Genomic DNA, 21,844 nt, shown 5'->3' on the forward strand with positions numbered 1-21,844 from the left:
AATCAAAAATCAGCAACGTTTATTTAAATATACACATCCAGCACCCAAGAGGCAGAAGAAGCAAGACATTTTATATTAAAATTTCCGACGGTTTTTTTTACACAAATCTGAGCAACAGATACACGCACACACTCAGAAACTCACACAAGGACAAAGATCCCCCCGTGAAGCCTCAACAGACTGTAGGGGCAAGTGCTGTTAGCGAACAGCACCTATGAAGGCCGGCACGGCACACGAGGGGGTGGGTGGCCAGCACCACGCCCGGCCGCCTTTGTCTCTCCAGTGGCGATGGTTACACACCGCACCAGGTACTCATTTAAGGCTGAGTCGACCTAGGGGAGGCCCAGGACCGATTCATATAATCGTCACCGGTGTTGGCCGTGAGCTGGAATTGAAGTTGGGTCACCAGGTTCGTAGCGCAGCACACTAACCGCTACACTACCGCTCCCCACACACACACACACACGCACTGACACACGCACTGACACACACACAAACACACACTGACACACACACAAACACACACACTGACACACACACAAACACACACTGACACACACACAAACACACACACACTGACACACGCACTGCCACACACACACTGACACACGCACTGCCACACACACACTGACACACGCACTGACACACACACTGACACACACAAACACACACACTGACACACACACTGACACACACACTCAGCATTGCCAATGATTAACCCCCGTAAGTAACCCCTTACGAGGTTACAAGCCAACGCAGCTTTTTTTCACAGCGAGCCCCCCTCCCCCCCCACAGTCCAGTCTATAAAGCGAGCCTCAGCCACCGCCCTTCTAAAAGTCACGGCGGAGGGGGGGGGGCAAGAACCACACACCTCGCTCCCCCGCTCGGGAGAAAAAAACATTTTTACGGCCGCTTCGGCGTGTGGCATCGTCGGCACGAGGCATCGGGATGCTGCTGGATGCTTCCAGACGCTACCCACGCACCTCGCTCTTTGTTCAAGCCTCCCCCCCCCCCTCCCACCCCGCGCACCCGCGTACGCAACCCCACGCGCGTTATCGTCGACCGTGCTTGCTTAACACCCCCCCCCCTCCCCCCCCATATTATATTTATTACAGCGGGGGTGGGGGGGAGGGAGCGTGACCACGTGTGTGGAGTTCCACACGTGGTCACCGGCACGAGCCCGCAGAGGGGAAGTGACACCGAGAAGCTTCGCCTGGTCCCATACAGAACCCTCGCTCGTTACCCATCCTCCCATGATCCACCAACCCCCGCCTCCGCCACACACACACACACACTCATACTCGCTTCACCCTCCTCGTCACCCCGTCCCGGGGTCCAACTTCAACCCGTGTTTCTTCTGCAGAATCTCCAGGGTCCTGTCGCACGCCCTGAAACCAGAACGTCGAGAGGAAGACGCATTTTCAGTTTCTAAAACTGTGAGGCCGCCCCTTGCAAATCGATGAGGCCACCGATTTGCAAGGACCACATTCCCCCACCGCCCACCAATGACCCTGCCACCGCCGCCTTTCACAGCTGATTGGATCTCACGAGAGAGAGCGGAAACCATGTGACCACCTGGTGACCACCTGGTGACCACCTGGTGACCACCTGGTGACCACCTGGTGACCACCTGGTGACCGGACCCTGAGAACCATCGACCCGGTCTATTCACAAATTTGGTCGGTGTGAGTCTATGGGGTCTCTATGGGGTCTCTAAGTGAGTCTACGGGTCTCTAAGTGAGTCTATGGGGTCTCTGTGAGTCTATGGGGTCTCTATGTGAGTCTATGAGTCTCTAAGTGAGTCTATGGGGTCTCTATGTGAGTCTATGGGTCTCTATGTGAGTCTATGGGGTCTCAGTGCGAGTCTATGGGTCTCTATGTGAGTCTATGGGTCTCTAAGCGAGTCTACAGGTCTCTGCGCGAGTCTACGGGTCTCTGTGCGAGTCTATGGGTCTCTGTGCGAGTCTACGGGTCTCTGTGCGAGTCTATGGGTCTCTGTGCGAGTCTACGGGTCTCTGTGCGAGTGTATGGGTCTCTGTAAGAGTCTACGGGTCTCTGTGTGAGTCTACTGGCCTCCGTGTGAGTCTACGGGTCTCTGTGCGAGTCTACGGGTCTCTATGAGACCTCGGTGTAATCTCTGTGGCTGTGCGACTGAAACCCAGAGTGTAACTCAGGCTCTCGGAGGTGCCGGCTCAGGACCTCTGGCCTCTGGAGTGACCCAAACATTCCACAGATACCTGAGCAGCTCTCCTTCCTGACCAGGAATGAAACCGAAAACTTTAATACTTGTTATTTTACCCAGGTGCAAGGACCCCACTGAGCTTCTACATAGCTAATTTTCAGAAGGGACCTGGCCATCACGAATGACAGCTCAACGGAGTGTGATTACCACCACCATCATCATCATCACGTGGAAATGTATAGCAGTCGCCAAATACTCTGAACGCATGGTGACGATTCTGACTGTGGAGGGAAAATCCGGAGGAACCGGAGAAAAATCTACGTCACCACGGGGAGGGAGAGAGAGACACGCAGACTCCAAATATACAGCAGCAGGCGTCAGGGTCGGGATCGAAACCACGAACTCCTGCATACCAGGCGAGGTAGTTAACATCTCCTAGCCACCGTGATGATGATAAGAGAGAGAGAGACACGCAGACTCTCCACCACCGCGCCCACTCCACGTACGCCAAACTTCTTTCGCACCATACGTAGCCAGCCGCGGTAAATCGGTGGTGCGGGAAACCTCACCCCGGTCGAACCACAGTCGACAACTGCAACCCGGAATGGAACCCAGGCTCTCGATGATTCCGGAATGGAACCCAGGCCCTCAATGATTCCGGCTCACCCACTTTTAATGTCCGAGCCAGGGCAGCCACCTCAACCGCACTACGGCCTCTGAGTTGTGAACTTAAGGGGGTTGGGTGACTGTGTGGTCACCCAACCCCCTCACCCCCAGCAGAGATGTTAACTACCTCGCCTGGTGTACAGGAGGTCGTGAGTTAGATCCCGACCCTGACGCCTGCTGCTGTATATTTAGAATTTGCACGTCTCCCTCTCTCCCCGTGGTCGCGTGGATTTTTCTCCGAGTCCTCCGGTTTTTCCCTCCACGTTTAGAATCGACGTCACGACGCGTTCAGATGATTTGGCTGCTGCTAAAAAAAAATGTCCACGTGATGACGACGATGGCCAGCCACTTCGTCATTTGTGATCGCCGTACAAGCTCAGTGGGCGGTAAGCTGCAAAAATAGAAAATTATTTCACGTGGAGTTTGGGTAGCGAGTCGGTGGTTTCGTCCGTCACCAATGACCCAGGTGAAGATCCATAATCGCATACAGACCCACACATAGGCTTGCATAGAGATCTGTGGAGTCACGTTGAGACCCCGAGGACCGAGGGGGCGTGGCTGTTGACCAGCCACCCTCTTCATGTGCCGCGCTGGCCATCATAGGCGCCGCTCGCTAACAGCACTTGCCCCAACAGTCTGTTAAAGGCTATACGGGGGATCTTTGTTTTTGTTATCTGTGCATGTAGCTGTGTGGGGAGCTGTGGTGCAGCGGTTAGCGCTCTGCGTGACAAACCCGGCGACCCGAGTTCGACTCCCGCTCACGGCCAACACCGGCGACGATAATCTGAACCGGTCCCGAGCCTCCCCTAGGTCGCCTCAGCCTCAAACGAGTACCTGGTGCGGTGTGTAAACACCGCCACTGGGGAGACAAAGGCGGCCGGGCGTGGTGCTGGCCACCCACCCCCTCGTGTGCCGTTCCGCCCTTCACAGGCGCTCCTCGCTAACAGCACTCGCCCCAACAGTCTGTTAAAGGCTATGCGGGCAAACTCTGTGTGTGTTGTGTGCAGCTGTGCGAGAGTGTGTGTGTACGTACACGCCGGCCCTTATGATCCTGAAGCTTCCGGGCATGGAGAGGTCGATAACCGTTGACCCCAGACGTGAGGTCGGGTCACTGGGGTCGCCCAGTGGCCCCCCGTCCAGAACCACCGCCAGAGAATCCCACAGCTCCCTGAACTCCTGCACTCATGCGCACAAAGGTCCCCCACCCCCGCCCCGTGCAGCCTTAACCGCCACCATCGCCAACGCCATCAATACCGCCCACGCCACCATCACCATCGTCGCCACCATTCACCATCGCCACCGCCACCATCACCCCCCCACCACCAGCGCCAACCACCAGCACCACCACGCACCTCCGATTGGCACGGGTGGCTACGTACGTGTGCACGTGCACCACCATTACCGCCCCCCGCCGCCACCCCTGCCACCACCCCTGCCACCACCCCTGCCACCACCCCTGCCACCACCCCTGCCACCACCCCTGCCACCACCACCGTCCCCGCGACCTACGTGCACGTGCAGGGAGCTGGGCCGCGCGCTGGCGTTGGCGCTCGTCAGGGCGAGCGGCTCCTGCAGGTGCAGGCACAGCTGGCGCAGCACGGCGTGCTCGGGGACTCGGACCCCCACCAGCTGCTCACGCGCGCACGCACGCACACACAGACACACACAACAACAACAACAACAACCGCCATTCGCCACTAAGTGGCGGTGACGTCACCACGACGCTTGTGCCAGGCTATGTGCACCCTGAGGCCACGTGAAGTGTCGAACGCCCGCTGGCAGGAGGTCACGGGGCAGACCCAAGTGCCACGGGTCGACTGACTGAGATGACTGGCTGATGCACCACCTGTGCCCCCTACTGTGCCAACCTGCTGTGCTTTAGCCACCCGGCGCTCCGCTCGCTGTTGTGAGCGTCGCTCCTCCGCCCTCCGTTGTTGTTGGAGGGCGACTGCCTCCAACTGCCCAGTAGCATCCTTCACGAGCCTCCTCCACAGAGGCCGATCTTGACACCGCTGGTACCAGTCATCGGCAAGTCCACTCAGCTCCACGTCCTCCTGTACCACATCACTCCATCTCTTCTCTAGCCCGTGCCGCGCCCGCTTAGCCCCCTCAATCCGGCCAAACAAAAGCTGTTTCGGCATGCGGTGGCTGGGCATGCGGGCTACATAACCCAGCCATCGCAGCCTTGCCTGCCGGAGGAGCTCACCGATGGGACCCTGCCCAGATCTTTCAAGGATTTGTGAGCTCCTCACACAATCCAGTCTGGTTAAACCCAGGATGGATCGTAGGCAGGCCAGCCTAAATGTTTCTAACCGGCGAAGATGTTCCATTAGGGGGGTCCACGTTTCGCAAGCGTAGAGAAGGGAGGGAATGACCGTGGCCGAGAAGACCTGAAGCTTAGTGCGGAGCGACAGACCAGGTAGCTTCCACACAGCGTTACGCAACCGATGAAAAGATATTGCCGCTCGACTGATTCGGAGTGAGACCTCTGCTGTTAAACTGGAGCCAGTCATAAGCACACACACACACACGCACACACATACACACACGCATACACACACGTACACACACACACGCACGCACACACACGCACACACACGCACACACACGCACGCGCACACACACGCACACACACACACGCAAACACACGCACACACACACAGACACACACACGCGCACACACACACGCATACACGCACGCACACGCACGCACACACGCACGCACACACACACGCACACACACGCACACACACGCACACACACACGCACACACACAGACAAAGGTCCCCCGCGTAGCCTTCAACACACCGGCGGGGCAAGTGCCGCGAAGCGAGGAGCGGCCGCGAAGGACGGCACGGCGCACGTGCAACGGTCATGAGATGTTAACTACCTCGCCTGGTATACAGGAGGTCGTGGGGGTGATCCCGAACCCGACACCTGCTGCTGTATATTTGGAGTTTGTGTCTCTCTCTCTCTCTCATCATCACGGTGGCTAGGAAATGTTAACTACCTCGCCCGGTGTACAGGAGGTCGTGGGGTAGATCCCGAACCCGACACCTGCTGCTGTATATTCGGAGTTTGTGTTTCTCTCTCCCCGTGGTCGCGTGGATTTTTCTCCGGGTCCTCCGGTTTTTCCCTCCACATTTAGAATCGACATCACGTTAAGCATATTTGGCTGCTGCTGCTATAAATGTCCACGTGACTATGACGATGATAAGCCACCAACTTCTTCAAGCTATCATTTGTTGATAGCCAGGTCCGCTTCTTTTTAAAAGAGCTACATAAGATATCAGTGGGGACAAATAATCTTTTAAGCAATTGTAAAAAACATATTGTTGAAGAAATTGTTTTAAAAAATATTGTTTTCAAAAGTAGTAAAGAATTAAAATATTTTGTTTAAATTGTTTTTATTTGTAAAAAAGTTACTTTACATCTTTTGTAAAAAAAAAACTGTAAAAATGTAATTTAAAAATATATTTTTTTAATTGCTGTTTATTACAAATAGTTACAAATATAGTTAAAAACAGTAAAACATATTGTAAAAAAGCTCAAATAAATCGAGTAAAAATAGGAAAATTAAAAAAAATTGTTTAAACAAAAAGAGTTACTAAAAACTTGCAAATAGAAAATAATCGTTAAATAATCACGTCATCTACATTTTTTTTTAAATGTGTTTCATAAAACAACACAAATATATATATTTTTTAAAAATAATAATTTGTTTCAAACATTTTGTAAAAAAAGAAAAAAAATTTGGTTTTAAAAAATAAATCCCGTTGGGGGGCAGTGGTCAACGGCGCTGGCCCGTGGCCACTCCCTGGCGCGGAGTCGCCCTCTGGTGGCCACGGGCTGCAGGTAGCGGAGTCCTCCAGAGGGCCCACAAACAAACCACGTGACGCAGCTCGCACGAACACCACCCCACGTGACCTACGTCTCCCACCACCCCCCGCACATCCCCTCGCTTTTGTCACGCCCGGCCGCCTTTGTCTCCCCACACCCCCCCCCCCACCAGCTACTCGATCCATTAAGGCTGCGAGCAGGAATCTCAGCTCTGGTTGCCCACGCAAAGACCCCCCCCCCCGGCCCCCCCCAATGTCGCAGACTGCTGGGGGCAAGCGCTGTTGGCGAGCGGCACTGTGGCACACGAGGGGGTGGGCGGCCAGCAACCACGCCCGGCCGTCTTTGTCTCCCCAGTTCCGATGTTTACTACACACCGCGCGCACCGGCTACCCGTTTGAGGCCTCAGTCGACCAAGGGGAGGGCCCAAGGCCCGGCTCAGATAATCGCCGGCGGTGTTGGCCGTGAGCGGGAATGGAACTCGGGTCGCCGGGTTCGCAGCGCGGCGTAGCGCTAACCGTTACACCACCGCTAGACTACCGCCACACCACCTCTACACCACCGCTAGACTACCACTACACCACCTCTACACCACCGCTACACCATCTCCACCACACCACCTCCACACCACCTCCACACCACCACTACACCACCGCTAGACTACCACTGCACCACCTCTACACTACCACTACACCACCTCTACACCACCTCTACACCACCGCTACACCACCGCTACACCACCACTACACCACCGCTACACCACCGCCACACCACCGCCACACCACCGCCACACCACCGCCACACCACCGCCACACCACCGCCACACCACCTCCACACCACCGCTACACCACCGCTACCACCACCTCTCCACCACCTCCACACCACTGCACCACCACTACACCACCACGTGGACCACGTGGTGAAGGTGGTGGAGGTGGTGGGGGAGGTGGTGGTGGACGTGGTGGTGGAGTTGGTGGACGTGGTGAAGAAGGTGGTGGGGAGGTAGAAGTGGGGGAGGTGGACATAGAGGTGGTGGTGGAGTGGGTGGTGGAGTTGGTGGACGTGAAGGTGGTGGAGGTGGTAGTGGAGGTGGTGGAGGTGGTAGTGGACGTGGTGGTGGAGTTGGTGGACGTGGTGGTGGAGTTGGTGGATGTGGTGGAGGAGGTGGTGGAGGAGTTGGTGGTGATCGAGGTAGAGAAAAGATGGTGGTGGTGGAGGAGGTGGTGGTGGACCTCTACCTGTGTGCTGGGGTTGAGTGCGGGGTTAAGCTCGGGTTTCCTCTTGAACACAAGCGTGACTGGGCCCGGCAGCAAGTCCTGCATCACCTCGTCAGACACCGTGACGTGGCAGAGCCTGGCGCACCGGAACCATCATCGGCATCGTCAACAACACCCCCAAGAATATGAACGCCTCCAAAATCAACATCAGCAGCATGGTCATCAGCAGCAGCAGCAGCTCCGTCGACAACCGTATTGAATCGTCGTTCTTGGCAGAATCGCCATCTGTACACTCCTCAGCTGTTAAACTCACCGGCACTCTCGCACCCAACCCCACCTACTCACTCACCCACGCTCTCACCTGCACACCCGTACAGTCACCCCTACTCTCACTCACACATACCCTTACCTGTACCCACACCTGTACACACATTCACCCCGACTCTCACCTGTACCCACACCTGTACACACATTCACCCCGACTCTCACCTGTACCCACACCTGTACACACATTCACCCACATTCACCCACACCTGTACCCACATTCACCCACACCCTCACCTGTACACACATTCACCCACACCTGTACACACATTCACCCACACTCTCACCTGTAGCCACACCTGTACACACATTCACCCCGACTCTCAGCTGTACCCACACCTGTACGCACATTCACCCACACCCTCACCTGTACCCACACCTGTACACACATTCACCCACATTCACCCACACCTGTACCCACATTCACCCACACCTGTACACACACATTCACCCCGACTCTCAGCTGTACCCACACCTGTACACACATTCATCCACACCCTCACCTGTACCCACACCTGGACACACATTCACTCACACCTGTACCCACATTCACCCACACCTGTACCCACATTCACCCACACTCTCACCTGTACCCACACCTGTACACACATTCACCCACACCCTCACCTGTATCCACACCTGTACCCACATTTATACACTCTCACCTGTACCCACACCTGTACCCACATTCATCCACACTCTCACCTGTACCCACACCTGTACCCACATTTATACACTCTCACCTGTACCCACACCTGTACCCACATTCACCCACACTCTCACCTGTACCCACACCTGTACCCACATGTATCCATACTCTCACCCATATACAACAACGACTGCCATCCGCCACTAAGTGATCGTGACGTGAAGTGTGGAACGCCCACTGGCAGGAGGTCACGGGACAGACCCAGGTGCCATGGATGACTGGCAGTTGCACCACCTGTGCTCCTTACTGTGCCAACTTGCTGTGTTTTAGCCACCCGGGGCTCTGCTCGTTGTTGTGAGCGTCGCTCCTCTGCTCTCCGTTGTTGTTGGAGAGCGACTGCCTCCAACTGCCCAGTAGCGTCCTTCACGAGCCTCCTCCACAGAGGCCGATCTTGACACAGCTGGTACCAGTCATCGGCAAGTCCACTCAGCTCCACTCAGGTCCACATCCTCCATCCCTTCTCTAGCCCGCACAGAATTACGCAGCCGATGAAAAGATATTGCCGCCCGACTGATTCGGAGTTGAGACCTCTGCTGTCAAACTGAAGCTGGTCATAAGCACACTGCCCAGGTACGTAAATTTGTCCACTGCCACCACAACTACCCCTCACCCGTACCCCACACCTGTACCCTCACTCACTCACCCATACTCTCACCCGCACCCTCACTCACTCACTCACCCACCCACCCGTACACTCACTCACCCGTACACTCACCCACTCGCTCACCCGTACACTCACCCACACCCTTACTCACTCAGACCGTACTCTCACTCACTAACCCGTACACTCACCCACACCCTCACCCACTCACTCACTCACCCATACACTCACTCACTCATACTCTCACCCGCACCCTCACTCATTCACCCGTACACTCACTCACTCACCCGTACACTCACCCACACCCTCACTCACTCACCGTACTCTCACCCACACCCTCACTCACTCATTCACCCGTACACTCACTCACTCACTCACCCGTACACTCACCCACACCCACACCCTCACTCATACTCTCACCCGCACCCTCACTCACTCATTCACCCGTACACTCACTCACTCACCCGTACACTCACCCACACACTCACTCACTCACCCGTACACTCACCCACACCCTCACTCACTCACCCGTAGACTCACCCACACCCTCACTCACCGTACTCTCACCCACTCCCTCACTCACTCACTCACACTCACCCACACTCACCCGTACTCTCACCCACTCCCTCACTCACCCGTACTCTCACCCACTCCCTCCCTCACTCACCCGTACTCTCACCCACACCCTCACCAACTCACTCGTCCACTCGCCCACACTCACCTACACTCACCCGTGTACTCACTCATACTCTCACCCACACCCTCACCAACTCACTCACCCGTACTCTCACCCGCACCCTCACCCACTCACTCATACTCTCACCCACACCCTCACCAACTCACTCACCCGTACTCTCACCCGCACCCTCACCCACTCACTCATACTCTCACCCACACCCTCACCCACTCACCGTACTCTCACCCGCACCCTCCCTCACCCACCTGCCCACCTCCCGCGTGTCCCCCACGCACACGGCGAGGGGTTTGCCACCGTCGCGCCCCTTGGCGTCGTAGACTCGCCGCAGCGCCCGCGGGCTGCCGACACGGCATGCCAGGCCGTACACCGTGTCGGAGGGCAGTGCCACCACCAGTCCCGCGCACACCCCTCGCGCCAACAGCGCCACAGCCTCCCGCAGGGACAGCGGCCCTGAGAGGGAGAGAGTGAGGAGAGAGTGAGGAGAGAAAGAGGAGACTGAGAGGAGAGAATGAGGAGAGAGTGAGGAGTGAGGAGAGAGAGGAGAGAGAGGAGAGAGTGAGGAGAGAGTGAGGAGAGAGAGTGAGGAGAGAGAGTGAGGAGAGAGAGAGTGAGGAGAGAGTGAGGAGAGTGAGGAGACTGAGAGGAGAGAGTGAGGAGAGAGTGAGGAGAGTGAGGAGAGAGAGGAGAGTGAGAGGAGAGAATGATGAGAGGAGAGAGAATGAGGAGAGAGAGGAGAGAGTGAGGAGAGAGAGAGGAGACTGAGAGGAGAGAAAGAGGAGACTGAGAGGAGAGAATGAGGAGAGAGAGGAGAGGGAGGAGAGAATGAGGAGAGGAGAGAGAGTGAGGAGAGAGTGAGAGAAGAGTGAGGAGACTTTAGACTTTTAAACAACTTTTATTGCCGCCAGCAGCAAAAGCACTGGAGGCGATTCCGATATGAAACACACAAAGTCACCAGCAACACAAAATAAAACAAACGCTATAAATTCACGCGCTGTGGCGCTAAATGCGCCGCGAACAACACTAAAGAAAAGTCACGTGGTGGTGCTGGTGCTGGTGTTCATCGCGCACGCCACGGTGACGAGCGAGCGCTTCAGAAGGTGAACACGTGGGGGGTGCCGTCCACGCTGGTACAGAGAGGGGGTTGTCCGGCTCCCCAGCGTTCGAAGAAGACGCGCTGCACATCACCGACACGTGTGTGTGGTACGTGGCGTGCTCCAGCTATTGTGGTTAATGCAGACATGATTCCTTGTAAATTGTTTCCGTTTGGTGTTTTAACATCTTAACACAGCTGTTTCGTTGCCAGAGAAAAGGGAGAAACCATTTCTCACATTTTGGTACTGGCACAGGAGGTCCCATGATGTAGAAATTAAAATTTTCCTGAACAAGAATACGGGCTAAAACCGTGTGGGTTGACACAGTGTGTGCACAGGACACAGACATCATCAGAGTTCCAATCCAGACCCACGGCTCCACACTCACAACAAGCCGCCACCACTCAGTGGCGGTGACGTCGCTCGTGCCAAGCTAGGTGCACCGCTGAGGTGCGTCATAGGCCTCGCCGAAAGCCCCCCAAACAGGGAAGGTGCCATGGGGTTGACTTAGATGACTGACAAACTGCCCAGCCGCATCAAAGCGCACCTAGCCTGGCACTGCCCAGTGGCGTCCTTCGCGAGCCTCCTCCTCCACAGAGGCCGATCTTGACACCGCTGGTACCGGTCATCAGCAAGTCCACTCAGTTCCACGTCCTCCCGTATCGCATCAGCTCCATCTCTTCTCCAGCCCGTGTCACTCAGCCACTCACCCACTCACTCACTCATCAACTCACTCATCAACTCCATCTCTTCTCCAGCCTGTGTCACTCAGCCACTCACCCACTCACTCACTCACCCACTCACCGAGTGAGGCCTAGTAAATCGTGCACCTGGCGCAGCCTGAGTGAGGCCTGGTTGATCGCGCCCATGGCGCAGCCTGAGTGAGGCCTAGTTAATAGTGTGACGGACCCCAAGCTGTGTTCCTGCCAAGGCAACATTGCCACGGACCCCAAGCTGTGTTCCTGCCAAGGCAACATTGCCACGGACCCCAAGCTGTATTCCTGCCAAGGCAACATTGCCACGGACCCCAAGCTGTGTTCCTGCCAAGGCAACATTGCCGTGGACCCCAAGCTGTGTTCCTGCCAAGGCAACATTGCCACGGACTTCAAGCTGTGTTCCTGCCAAGGTAACATTGCCACGGACCCCAAGCTGTGTTCCTGCCAAGGCAACATTTCCGTGGACCCCAAGCTGTGTTCCTGCCAAGGCAACATTGCCACGGACCCCAAGCTGTGTTCCTGCCAAGGCAACATTGCCACGGACCCCAAGCTGTGTTCCTGCCAAGGCAACATTGCCACGGACCCCAAGCTGTGTTCCTGCCAAGGCAACATTGCCGTGGACCCCAAGCTGTGTTCCTGCCAAGGCAACATTCCCACGGACTCCAAGCTGTGTTCCTGCCAAGGTAACATTGCTACGGACTCCAAGCTGTGTTCCTGCCAAGGCAACATTGCCACGGACCCCAAGCTGTGTTCCTGCCAAGGTAACATTGCCACGGACTCCAAGCTGTGTTCCTGCTAAGGCAACATTGCCACGGACCCCAAGCTGTGTTCCTGCCAAGGTAACATTGCCACGGACTCCAAGCTGTGTTCCTGCTAAGGCAACATTGCCACGGATCCCAGGCTGTGTTCCTGCCAGGGCAGCATTGCCACGGACCCCAAGCTGTGTTCCTGCCAAGGCAACATTGCCACGGACCCCAAGCTGTGTTCCTGAAAACTTCACGGAGCTCGTCAAGACGTCCAAGGGTCGTGAATGAAGAGTCCCCTGTGTGGGCTTCAGTGGGGCCGTCTGGTCGGGCAGCAGAGACACGAGAGGCCAAGAAACGACATTCCAGTCGTGGGCTGAGCTCTAGGAGGGCTAGCAAGAGCACCATCCTGCGGCGGGGAAAGGAGGTGGTGCAAGCGGTTCAGCCGAGCCCACAACAGCCAAAAATCTGCTGACCCTGTCTGGGGGGGGGGGGCGCTGTTCAACCCTAGCACGTGGGGGGCGAGAAGCCGTGCAAGTGTGACGAGTGCGGCAAGACGTTTTTCTCGCGCTCGGCCTACAAGTATATATATTTTTTTATTTTCCGCTCGTGTGTAAATCTGTGTTTACCCCGGATATTTTAGAGATGGCAATTCTCCTGCTGTTTGTCCTACTGCTGTCCCTCCCGGCCATATCTAGTGCCACACTCAACTCTACAAACGGCTACCCTCGTTACTTTGCGTCCATACTTGTTGCTCGATTTGCCACTACACCTGCTAATGAAACAGCTCCATAGACACTTCTACACTCCATCATTGTATCCTTTTAAACCCTATCTTTGTCCCATTACCTCACCAGCACTCCTTCCAAACTTCATTCTGCTCTTAAAAATAACACCATTTGCGAGCTACTGCTATTCGTCCAAGGTACGCCGCTCTTCATCCTTTCACAGAAAATACTTGTGCAAACTTTTAATTCTACTTTTCTTATTTCTGGGTGGTATTGAGCTTCATCTTGGCCCAAATGAAAATAACTCGTATGATTCTGTAGATTTTTTTGGCAGGAAAGGTGTTGGTGTTCTACATGTCAACATCAGAGGGCTTGTGATTAAATTAAGTCAACTAAAACTAGAAGTGGCAAATCTTGACCCGGACATTTTTTGTCTAACAGAAACATTTCTCACTCCTGCCGTCAATGACTTGCAGATTGCGATTGACAACTACAACCTTTTTCGGCTTGACCGAGGATCTAAAGGAGTGGCTAAATCCGCCGGCCGTGGCCACAAATTTTGCAGATGAATTTAATCTGTTTCAAGTAATAAATGTCCCCACAAGACCCAACCTCAAAAATCCGGGACAGTCATCTCTGCTTGATGTCCTATTGACAAATGCCCCTCACAATTTCACACTGACTGGTGTTCTGGGTAATAACCTTAGTGATCACTCTTTCATTTTTGTGGTGAGATCAGCCAGACCCAAAGCCCCCCCCTAAATTGGTTGAGAAGCACTCTGAGACACTTCAGCACCCAGGGATTTACTAATGATGTGCTTCACTCGGATATTGACAAGGTCTGTGATATCCCCAACCTGACTACGGCTTGGGAGACCTTCAGGTACACGTTTCTCCAAATTCTTAACAAACATGCTCCGTTGGTTAGATTTAAAACTAAAGGCAACCGCCCACCATGGCTTGATCCTTTGATTACAAAGCTCATGAAAACTAGGGACAAGGCTTGGGCATGTGCTCAGAAAAGTAATTTGGTCAATGACTGGCTAGAATACAGGATTTTAAGGAATAGATGCATCAAAAAAATACATCATGCAAAAAATGCCTACTTTTCCTCCACTCTCCTGGAATCACATGGAAATGCCAGGATTTTCTGGAAAACAATCAAATGTATCAAAACGGCATCCAAAACAGACAATCTGTCTGTTGAGCTTAACCGAAATGGGGAATATTTTTCAGATCCCAAAAAAATAGTTGACCATTTTAACCTTCATTTTTCTGAAGTTGGTAATCTTTTTGATAATGTATTGGGAGTCACCCCTGCTCGTGCAAATTCCTACACCCCTGTCCAAACATTAAACTAATTTAGTTTCCAGCCAATCCACAAAAGTAATGTTCTGAAACAACTGTCCTACCTCAAAGGGTCCTCCTCTACCGGAGCAGACAGTATTCCCGTCTTTGCTCTACTAACTGTTGGTCACCTAATATACAAACCTATAGCCCATATAGTCAACCTGTCCATCAAAGAAGCATCAGTTCCTCTAGAATGGAAAAATTCCTATGTCCGTCCACTTCACAAAGGGGGCCCTAAAGATGATCCAAATAACTACCGACCGATCTCAATTTTGTCCCCGTTGATGAAAATTTTAGAAAAATTATTGACCTACCAAATGAGCAGTTTCCTGTCCACCAACAATCTACTACATCTAAAACAATCTGGGTTCCGAAAAAAATACAGCACCACTTCTGCTGCATTAGACCATCTGAATCACATTTACAGTAGCCTTGATAATAAGCAGTACTGTGCCTGTCTTTTTCTAGACCTGTCCAAAGCTTTTGATACAGTAGACCACAACACCCTGCTTAGTAAACTAAGTTGGCTCGGTTTTTCCGAAAAACGCAGTAAAATGGTTACAAAATTACCTCTTTTTTCGCACCCAAACTGTATTCACAGATGGTTGGAGGTCAAACAGTGTTAAGATAACAAAAGGGGTTCCACAGGGTTCCATCCTCGGCCCCCTTTGTTCTCTCTTTATGTCAATGACTTGGGCACTGACCTGGATCATTCCAGGGTAAATCTTTTTGCAGATGACACAATATTGATTACTGCTGGCCGCTCTCCGGATGACGTGATTGCTAAGCTACAGGGTGATTTCAACAAACTACAACATCAGCTAGTTGCTCTTAAACTAGTCCTGAATACCTCCAAAACCAAGGTGCTATGCTTCTCACCAGGACTAAAGCAGGAAGTTATGTTTCCCCAATTACATTCCTTCAATAATTATGAAATAGAGCAAGTCAAGATCTATAAGTATATTGGGGTCATCCTGGATTCAAAAGTTATTTTTTAAGATCACATTGATTATATTGGTAAAAAGACACAAATAAAAATTGGTTTTCTGTATCGACACAAGCACTGCTTCCCCCCAATGTTCCGTTTGGAATTGATAAAAGCTACCACACTGCCTCTACTTAACTACTGTGACATCGTGTATAAATCAGCCCCAAGTACTGTACTGAAGAAGCTTGATTCCATCTATCACTCGGCCTTAAGATTTACATTGAACTGGCCATATACGACTCGCCACTAAGATCTCTACATTGAGTCAAACAACATCTCTTAATGTTCGACGGCTTGTGCACCAGATCTTATTTATTCACGATGTACTTACAAAAAAATCCGCAGACTACCTGCTGGATCGCCTCTCTGTTTCAAAGAACAAATTTGACCTCAGGTCTTCGCTCATTTACCAGCTTCACATTCCCTTTTGCCGCACAAAAACTGGAGGAAGGGCCTTTGCTATTGATGCCCCCAGGGTCTGGAATGCTATTGCCAATAAACTGCAACTTGAATCGCTACCAATGAGATCTTCTCTCAAAACTGCTCTAGAGGAGTTGTACGCCCCTAGCTGCCACTGCTATTCATTGGCGTAAAATAAAATAAAATGTTTCGCTCCGGATGATGCTGCAAAGTATTATCTGTATTTTGAATTAGCATGCTGATCTTAAAGGTACATTGAAAAATTTGATACTCCGACCGATGCTTCTGTTGTTGAGGTAACTCATGCAGCCAGCTATGGCTCTAGGATTTGGTGTTACATGTTATTTATGTAGTTTATTGTAAAAATTCGGTCACAGACCCTGTGATCATTGTTACGTTGCAATTATGGATTTATTTTTTGGTGATTTCGAAAACGTTTTTTTGGTTTGGACATGTTTGTTTTGTTGCAGTACGGAGTTAGACTGATGGCCTTAATCTAAGTTTTCTTGTGGTTGTTGTTGTTGTTTGACTTGCATCCCACTGGGATTTTTTGCACACAGAATTAGTGTACGGTGATTTTTTCAGGAATATTTTTGCTGTTTTTTTTCCCATGGATTTTCTGTTTGCAAAGTCACACATAGTCACTTTAAGACGTTTTTCTTGTTCGTGTTTTTTTGTTTGTTGTGGTTGCACCCGATTCAAGAGCCGAATGGCTCACAGGGCTATACCTAATACATCAATAAAAAATAATAATAAATAAAACTGAAAAAAAAAACACTCAGCTCCATCTCTTCTCCAGCCCGTGTCACCCAGCCACTCACCCACTCAGCCACTCAATCACTCGCCCACCCACCCACTCACTCACTCCCTCACCTACTCACTCACTCACCCACTCATCCACTCACACACCCATCAGCTCCATTAATTCTCCAGCGCGTGCCAGGGCGGTTTAGCCCCCCTCCATCTGGCCCAGAAGCTGCTTGGGCATTCATTCGGTGGCTGTGGCTGAGCTGCTCAAAATAGAATCAAGTCTATACTCTTTGGTTCTATTCGGTAAAGTCACGTAGGTAAAAAATAAAACAACAAAAATCACGACGTTTCGGCCACAACACAAGCGGCCTTCATCAGGTGAAGGGACCAGGCTGTCTCGAGGACAGCGCTGGAGTGATACACAGCCAAGCTCAGACCGCGACCTTTAAGCTGTGTGCGAGAAATTAAGGTGCCTTGACAAAGGAATTAGCATAAAAATTAACATTTAATTGGCCGACTTAGCATGATGAACGGTGTAGAGGTGGTGTACATGCGGGTGAACATGCCGGTTGGCGAGGGGGGGAGAGGGGGAGTTACAGTACCCTGGGGTTTACAAATTGAGTTGTACCTGCGGTGATTGCTATATCGGGGAGACGAAGCGACATGTCTCTGACCGAATTCGCGAGCACAAATCAGATTTGAAACACGGCAGAACGAATTATTCTGCCGTAGCTGATCACTGTTACAACGCTGTGGGTGATCACGATATAATTTTCTCCGATACCAAGGTTCTTTGCAAACCCACGGATTTTTATCAGAGATTTGTTCATGAGGCAATTCAGATCTACAAACACAGACACAATTTCAACCGAGAAGATGGTTTTAAATTAAGCAACCATTGGAAAGATGTTCTAAATCGAACCAAACATTAAACTAATTTTCAATGGTACAGTATATTTTTTCAAGTAGTGGTACCCCAAACTTTCGCAGCTCTTAAAATTCCCTTTTCACACCATCAATAGGTAAACTCCCCCTCCCCCCCTCGCCAACCGGCATGTTCACCCGCATGTACACCACCTCTACACCGTTCATCATGCTAAGTCGGCCAATTAAATGCTAATTTTCATGCCAATTCATTTGTCAAGGCACCTTGATTTCTCTCACACAAGCTTAAAGGTCGCGGTCTGAGCGTGGCTGTGTTCACTCCAGCGCTGTCCTCGAGACAGTCTGGTCCCTTCACCTGATGAAGGCCGCTTGTGTTGTGGCCGAAACGTCGTGATTTTTGTTGTTTTATTTTTTTACCTACGTGACTTTACCGAATAGAACCAAAGAGTATGGATCCTTGCAGTCACGAAAAAGCTTCAAATCTAGAAGAATCAAGTCTGGTTGAACACAGGGCGGATTCTGGGCAGGGCGAGCCTTGAATGTTTTCTCCAATAAGTAATATTTAAAAATACTTTTTTTTAAAAAACACGCTTTAATGAAATGTACCGTACTAGTAATGGCAAAACTCCACGACTCCAGGAAGTGGACCCGAAGCTTGCCACAACGTAAGGGGACCGTGGTCATTCACAGCCAACGTGAGTTGAGCGTGGACAATTAGACCCAAGAAGAAACATAACATATAAAAAAGATTGTTTAAAAATATATATATTATTTTTTATGATAGAATATAGTATTGTCATCAGTATGACATAAGCATACCAAGTTTGCAGTCGATACCACATTGGGAAGTGGGTTGAAATTGAGTTGCAAGATTTGATACAACAGAGTGAGTTAAATAAAAGCGTGTAATAAAAGAAAAAGACAAAGATCCCCGTATAGCCTGTCACAGGCTGTAGGGGCAAGTGCTGTTAGCGAGTAGCACCTATGAAGGCCGCCACGGCACACCACGCCCGGCCGCCTTTGTCTCTCCCCCCCCCCCCCCCCCCCCAGTGGCGATGTTTACTACACGCCGCTGCACCACGTACACATTTGAGGCTGAGTCGACCTCGGGGAGGGCCAGCACAGGCGTACCAATACCAACAGGCGTCATTCGCCACTAAGTGGTGGCGACGTCACCACGGCGCCTGTGCCAGGCTAGGTGCACTTTGAGGGTGCTATGGGTTGGCTGACTGAGATGACCGGTAGATGCACACCCCCTACTGTGCCAACATGCTGTGCTTTAGCCACCCGGCGTTCCGCTCGTTGTTGTGAGCGTTGCTCCTCCGCCCTCCGTTGTTGTTGGAGGGCGACTGCCTCCAACTGCCCAGTAGCGTCCTTCACGAGCCTCCTCCACAGAGGCCGATCTTGACACCGCTGGTACCAGTCATCGGCAAGTCCACTCAGCTCCACGTCCTCCTGTACCACATCACTCCATCTCTTCTCTAGCCCGTGTCACTCACTCACCCACTCAGCCACACACTTACCCAGCCACTCACTCACCCACCCACACAGCCACTCACCCACCCACTCAGCCACGCAGCCACTCACCCACCGACTCACTCACCCACTCACCCACGCAGCCACTCACCCACCCACTCACTCACCCACTCACCCACCCACTCACCCACCCACTCAGCCACTCACTCACCCACCCACTCAGCCACTCACCCACTCAGCCACTCACCCACCCACTCACTCACCCACTCAGCCACTCACCCACCCACTCACTCACCCACTCAGCCACTCACCCACTCAGCCACCCACTCACCCACTTAGCCACCCACTCAGCCACTCACCCACCCACTCACTCACCCACCCACTCAGCCACCCACTCACCCACCCACTCAGCCACTCAACCACCCACTCAGCCACCCACCCACTCATTCACCTACTCAGCCACTCACTCAGCCACCCTCTCAGCCACTCACTCACGCACCCACTCACTCACCCATCAGCTCCATCTCTTCTCCGGCCCGTGTCGCGCCCGTTTAGCCCCCTCTATGCGGCCAAACAGAAGCTGCTTTGGGGGCATGCGGTGGCTGGGCACGCGGGCTACGTGACCCAGCCAACGAAGGCCTCGCCTGCCGGAGGAGCTCACCGCCGACGATGGGAACTGCGTCCCAGATCTTTCAAGGAGTTTGTGAGCTCCTCACACAGTCCGGCCCGCAAGGTTAAACCCAGGATGGATCGCGGGCAGGGCCAGCCCTGAACGTTTCTAACAGGCGAAGATGTCCTTCCCGTTCGGGGGTTAAACCCAGACAAGCCGGTAGCGGAATGACAGCGCAACGATTGCGAACGGAATGAATGAAAAGTTGTTAAAATTTTTGTTGTTTTAAATGTTACAAAAACAACAACTCACGTCCCGTTGGGTCCAGCGCGTCCCTGTACGTGCACTGCTGTCCGTTAGCCGAAGACATCTTAGACCTGGCGAGGAGTTTAAATCTCGCGAAGAAGTCGAACCTCATTGAGCCTCGCAGCCGCCGCTATCATTAAAGACGCCACCACGTGGGTGAGGAAGGAAGCCCAACACGTGCGGAATCGATTCTCATAATCGGTGCGTAAGGTCCATAATCGATTCCAACCCCTCCCACCACCAACTCCCCAATCCCCCCCCACCAAACTCCCACCCACCCAACGCCACTACTTCGACATCCCGATTGCGTATCGTTTCAGATTCCATGTTAAAATCGTGCACGGATATCGAAATCGATTCGTAAGTTTCAAACAACGCGAGTAACGTCGGCGTCAGGAATCGATTCCGGTGTGTTTCCCAAGTCCCGTTCGCGGCGTTCATTGGCTGCTGCCGCGTCACGTGGCGGGTTCCCCGCCCCCCCCGCTGCGCGATTCCCCGGACGTTGCGATGACGTTAAGCGGAAGCCAGCGTCGTGACGTCACGCATCCGCATCAGGATGACGCAATACACGCGCCAAAACCTAACGCGACCGTGACGCGCAATGTAACCACCGGCAACAATGACGTCATAAACAATGTTTGAGTTAATGTAATCGTATTCGAATAAACTTTTATGTTATAATTAGATTAATTAGACTAATTATATGCGCGGCCGCAATATTAAACGACGCAACACAGTATAATTATATTGTACCGAGTGCATAAGCATAATCAAGATTTGTTTTAATGATTTTATTTTACCAAGTTAAAGCCACCCCTGTCCATCGGCAGGGTGGCTTTAACTTGGTAAAATAACGAAGTGGGCTTAATATCGTCATCGTCGTCATCATCGTCACCAGTGTGGACATGACGATGAGAGAGAGAGAGACACGCAAACTCCAAATATACAGCAGCAGGCGTCGGGGTGGGATGGAACCCACGACCTCCTGCGGACCTGGCGAGGTAGTTAACATCTCTCCACCTTTGTTAATTAATGCGACCGCAAAATTAATTAGGGGCCGTCCGTAAATGACGTCACGCACCTGGGGGGAGGGGTCAGACATTTGTGACGAGTGGGGGGGTTTGAGAAATGTGACGTCACATCAAAATGCGCAACTTTAAATAAATATAGACCACACGTTCTACTTAATTAAATAGACTTTATAATAAATGTTTTCTCTTACAACATCAGAGTGCAGCGCCACATTAAATACGCGCTACAATGACAATAGTTCAAAGCGATTTGAAGCATGTTTTATTTGTTTTTTGGGGGGGGGGGCAGAGCTTTGTGACGTCATATTTGAGGGGGGTCAGACTTTCTGTGACGCCGTGTGACGAACGTGGGGGGGGGGGAGGTCAAAAATCGTACAAAATCGCGTGACGTCATTTATGGACGGCCCCTAATGATTGTAGTTGACCATGAATATAGTTGACCATGATTATAGTTGACCATGAATATAGTTGACCATTATTATAGTTGATCATTATTATAGTTGACCATGATTATAGT

The 21,844-nt window shown here is 52.2% G+C and overlaps 1 protein-coding gene across 2 annotated transcripts; it reads right to left on the reverse strand.

Moving 5' to 3' along the window:
- Positions 1–4: 4 nt before the first annotated feature.
- On the reverse strand, positions 5–20,520 carry LOC116955598 (threonylcarbamoyl-AMP synthase-like). Of its 2 annotated transcripts, none has more exons than XM_032976750.2 (6): positions 20,303–20,520; positions 10,479–10,683; positions 7,924–8,038; positions 4,358–4,477; positions 3,882–4,024; positions 5–1,388 (listed from the first exon to the last, which is right to left on the reverse strand). In XM_032976750.2, exons 1-6 carry the CDS (start codon positions 20,406–20,408, stop codon positions 1,319–1,321), a joined length of 759 nt encoding a protein of 252 aa, XP_032832641.1. In that variant the 5' UTR covers positions 20,409–20,520; the 3' UTR covers positions 5–1,318. The 2 variants fall into 2 exon arrangements, with proteins under 2 accessions (XP_032832641.1, XP_032832642.1); XM_032976751.2 differs by lacking the exon at positions 20,303–20,520 and adding an exon at positions 19,892–20,257.
- Positions 20,521–21,844: the final 1,324 nt, after the last annotated feature.

The sequence above is a fragment of the Petromyzon marinus genome, chromosome 60 (genome assembly GCF_048934315.1).
Source record: "Petromyzon marinus isolate PM22_M1 ecotype Great Lakes invasive population chromosome 60, UKy_Petmar_22M1.pri1.0, whole genome shotgun sequence".
Taxonomy (NCBI): Eukaryota; Metazoa; Chordata; class Hyperoartia; order Petromyzontiformes; family Petromyzontidae; genus Petromyzon; species Petromyzon marinus.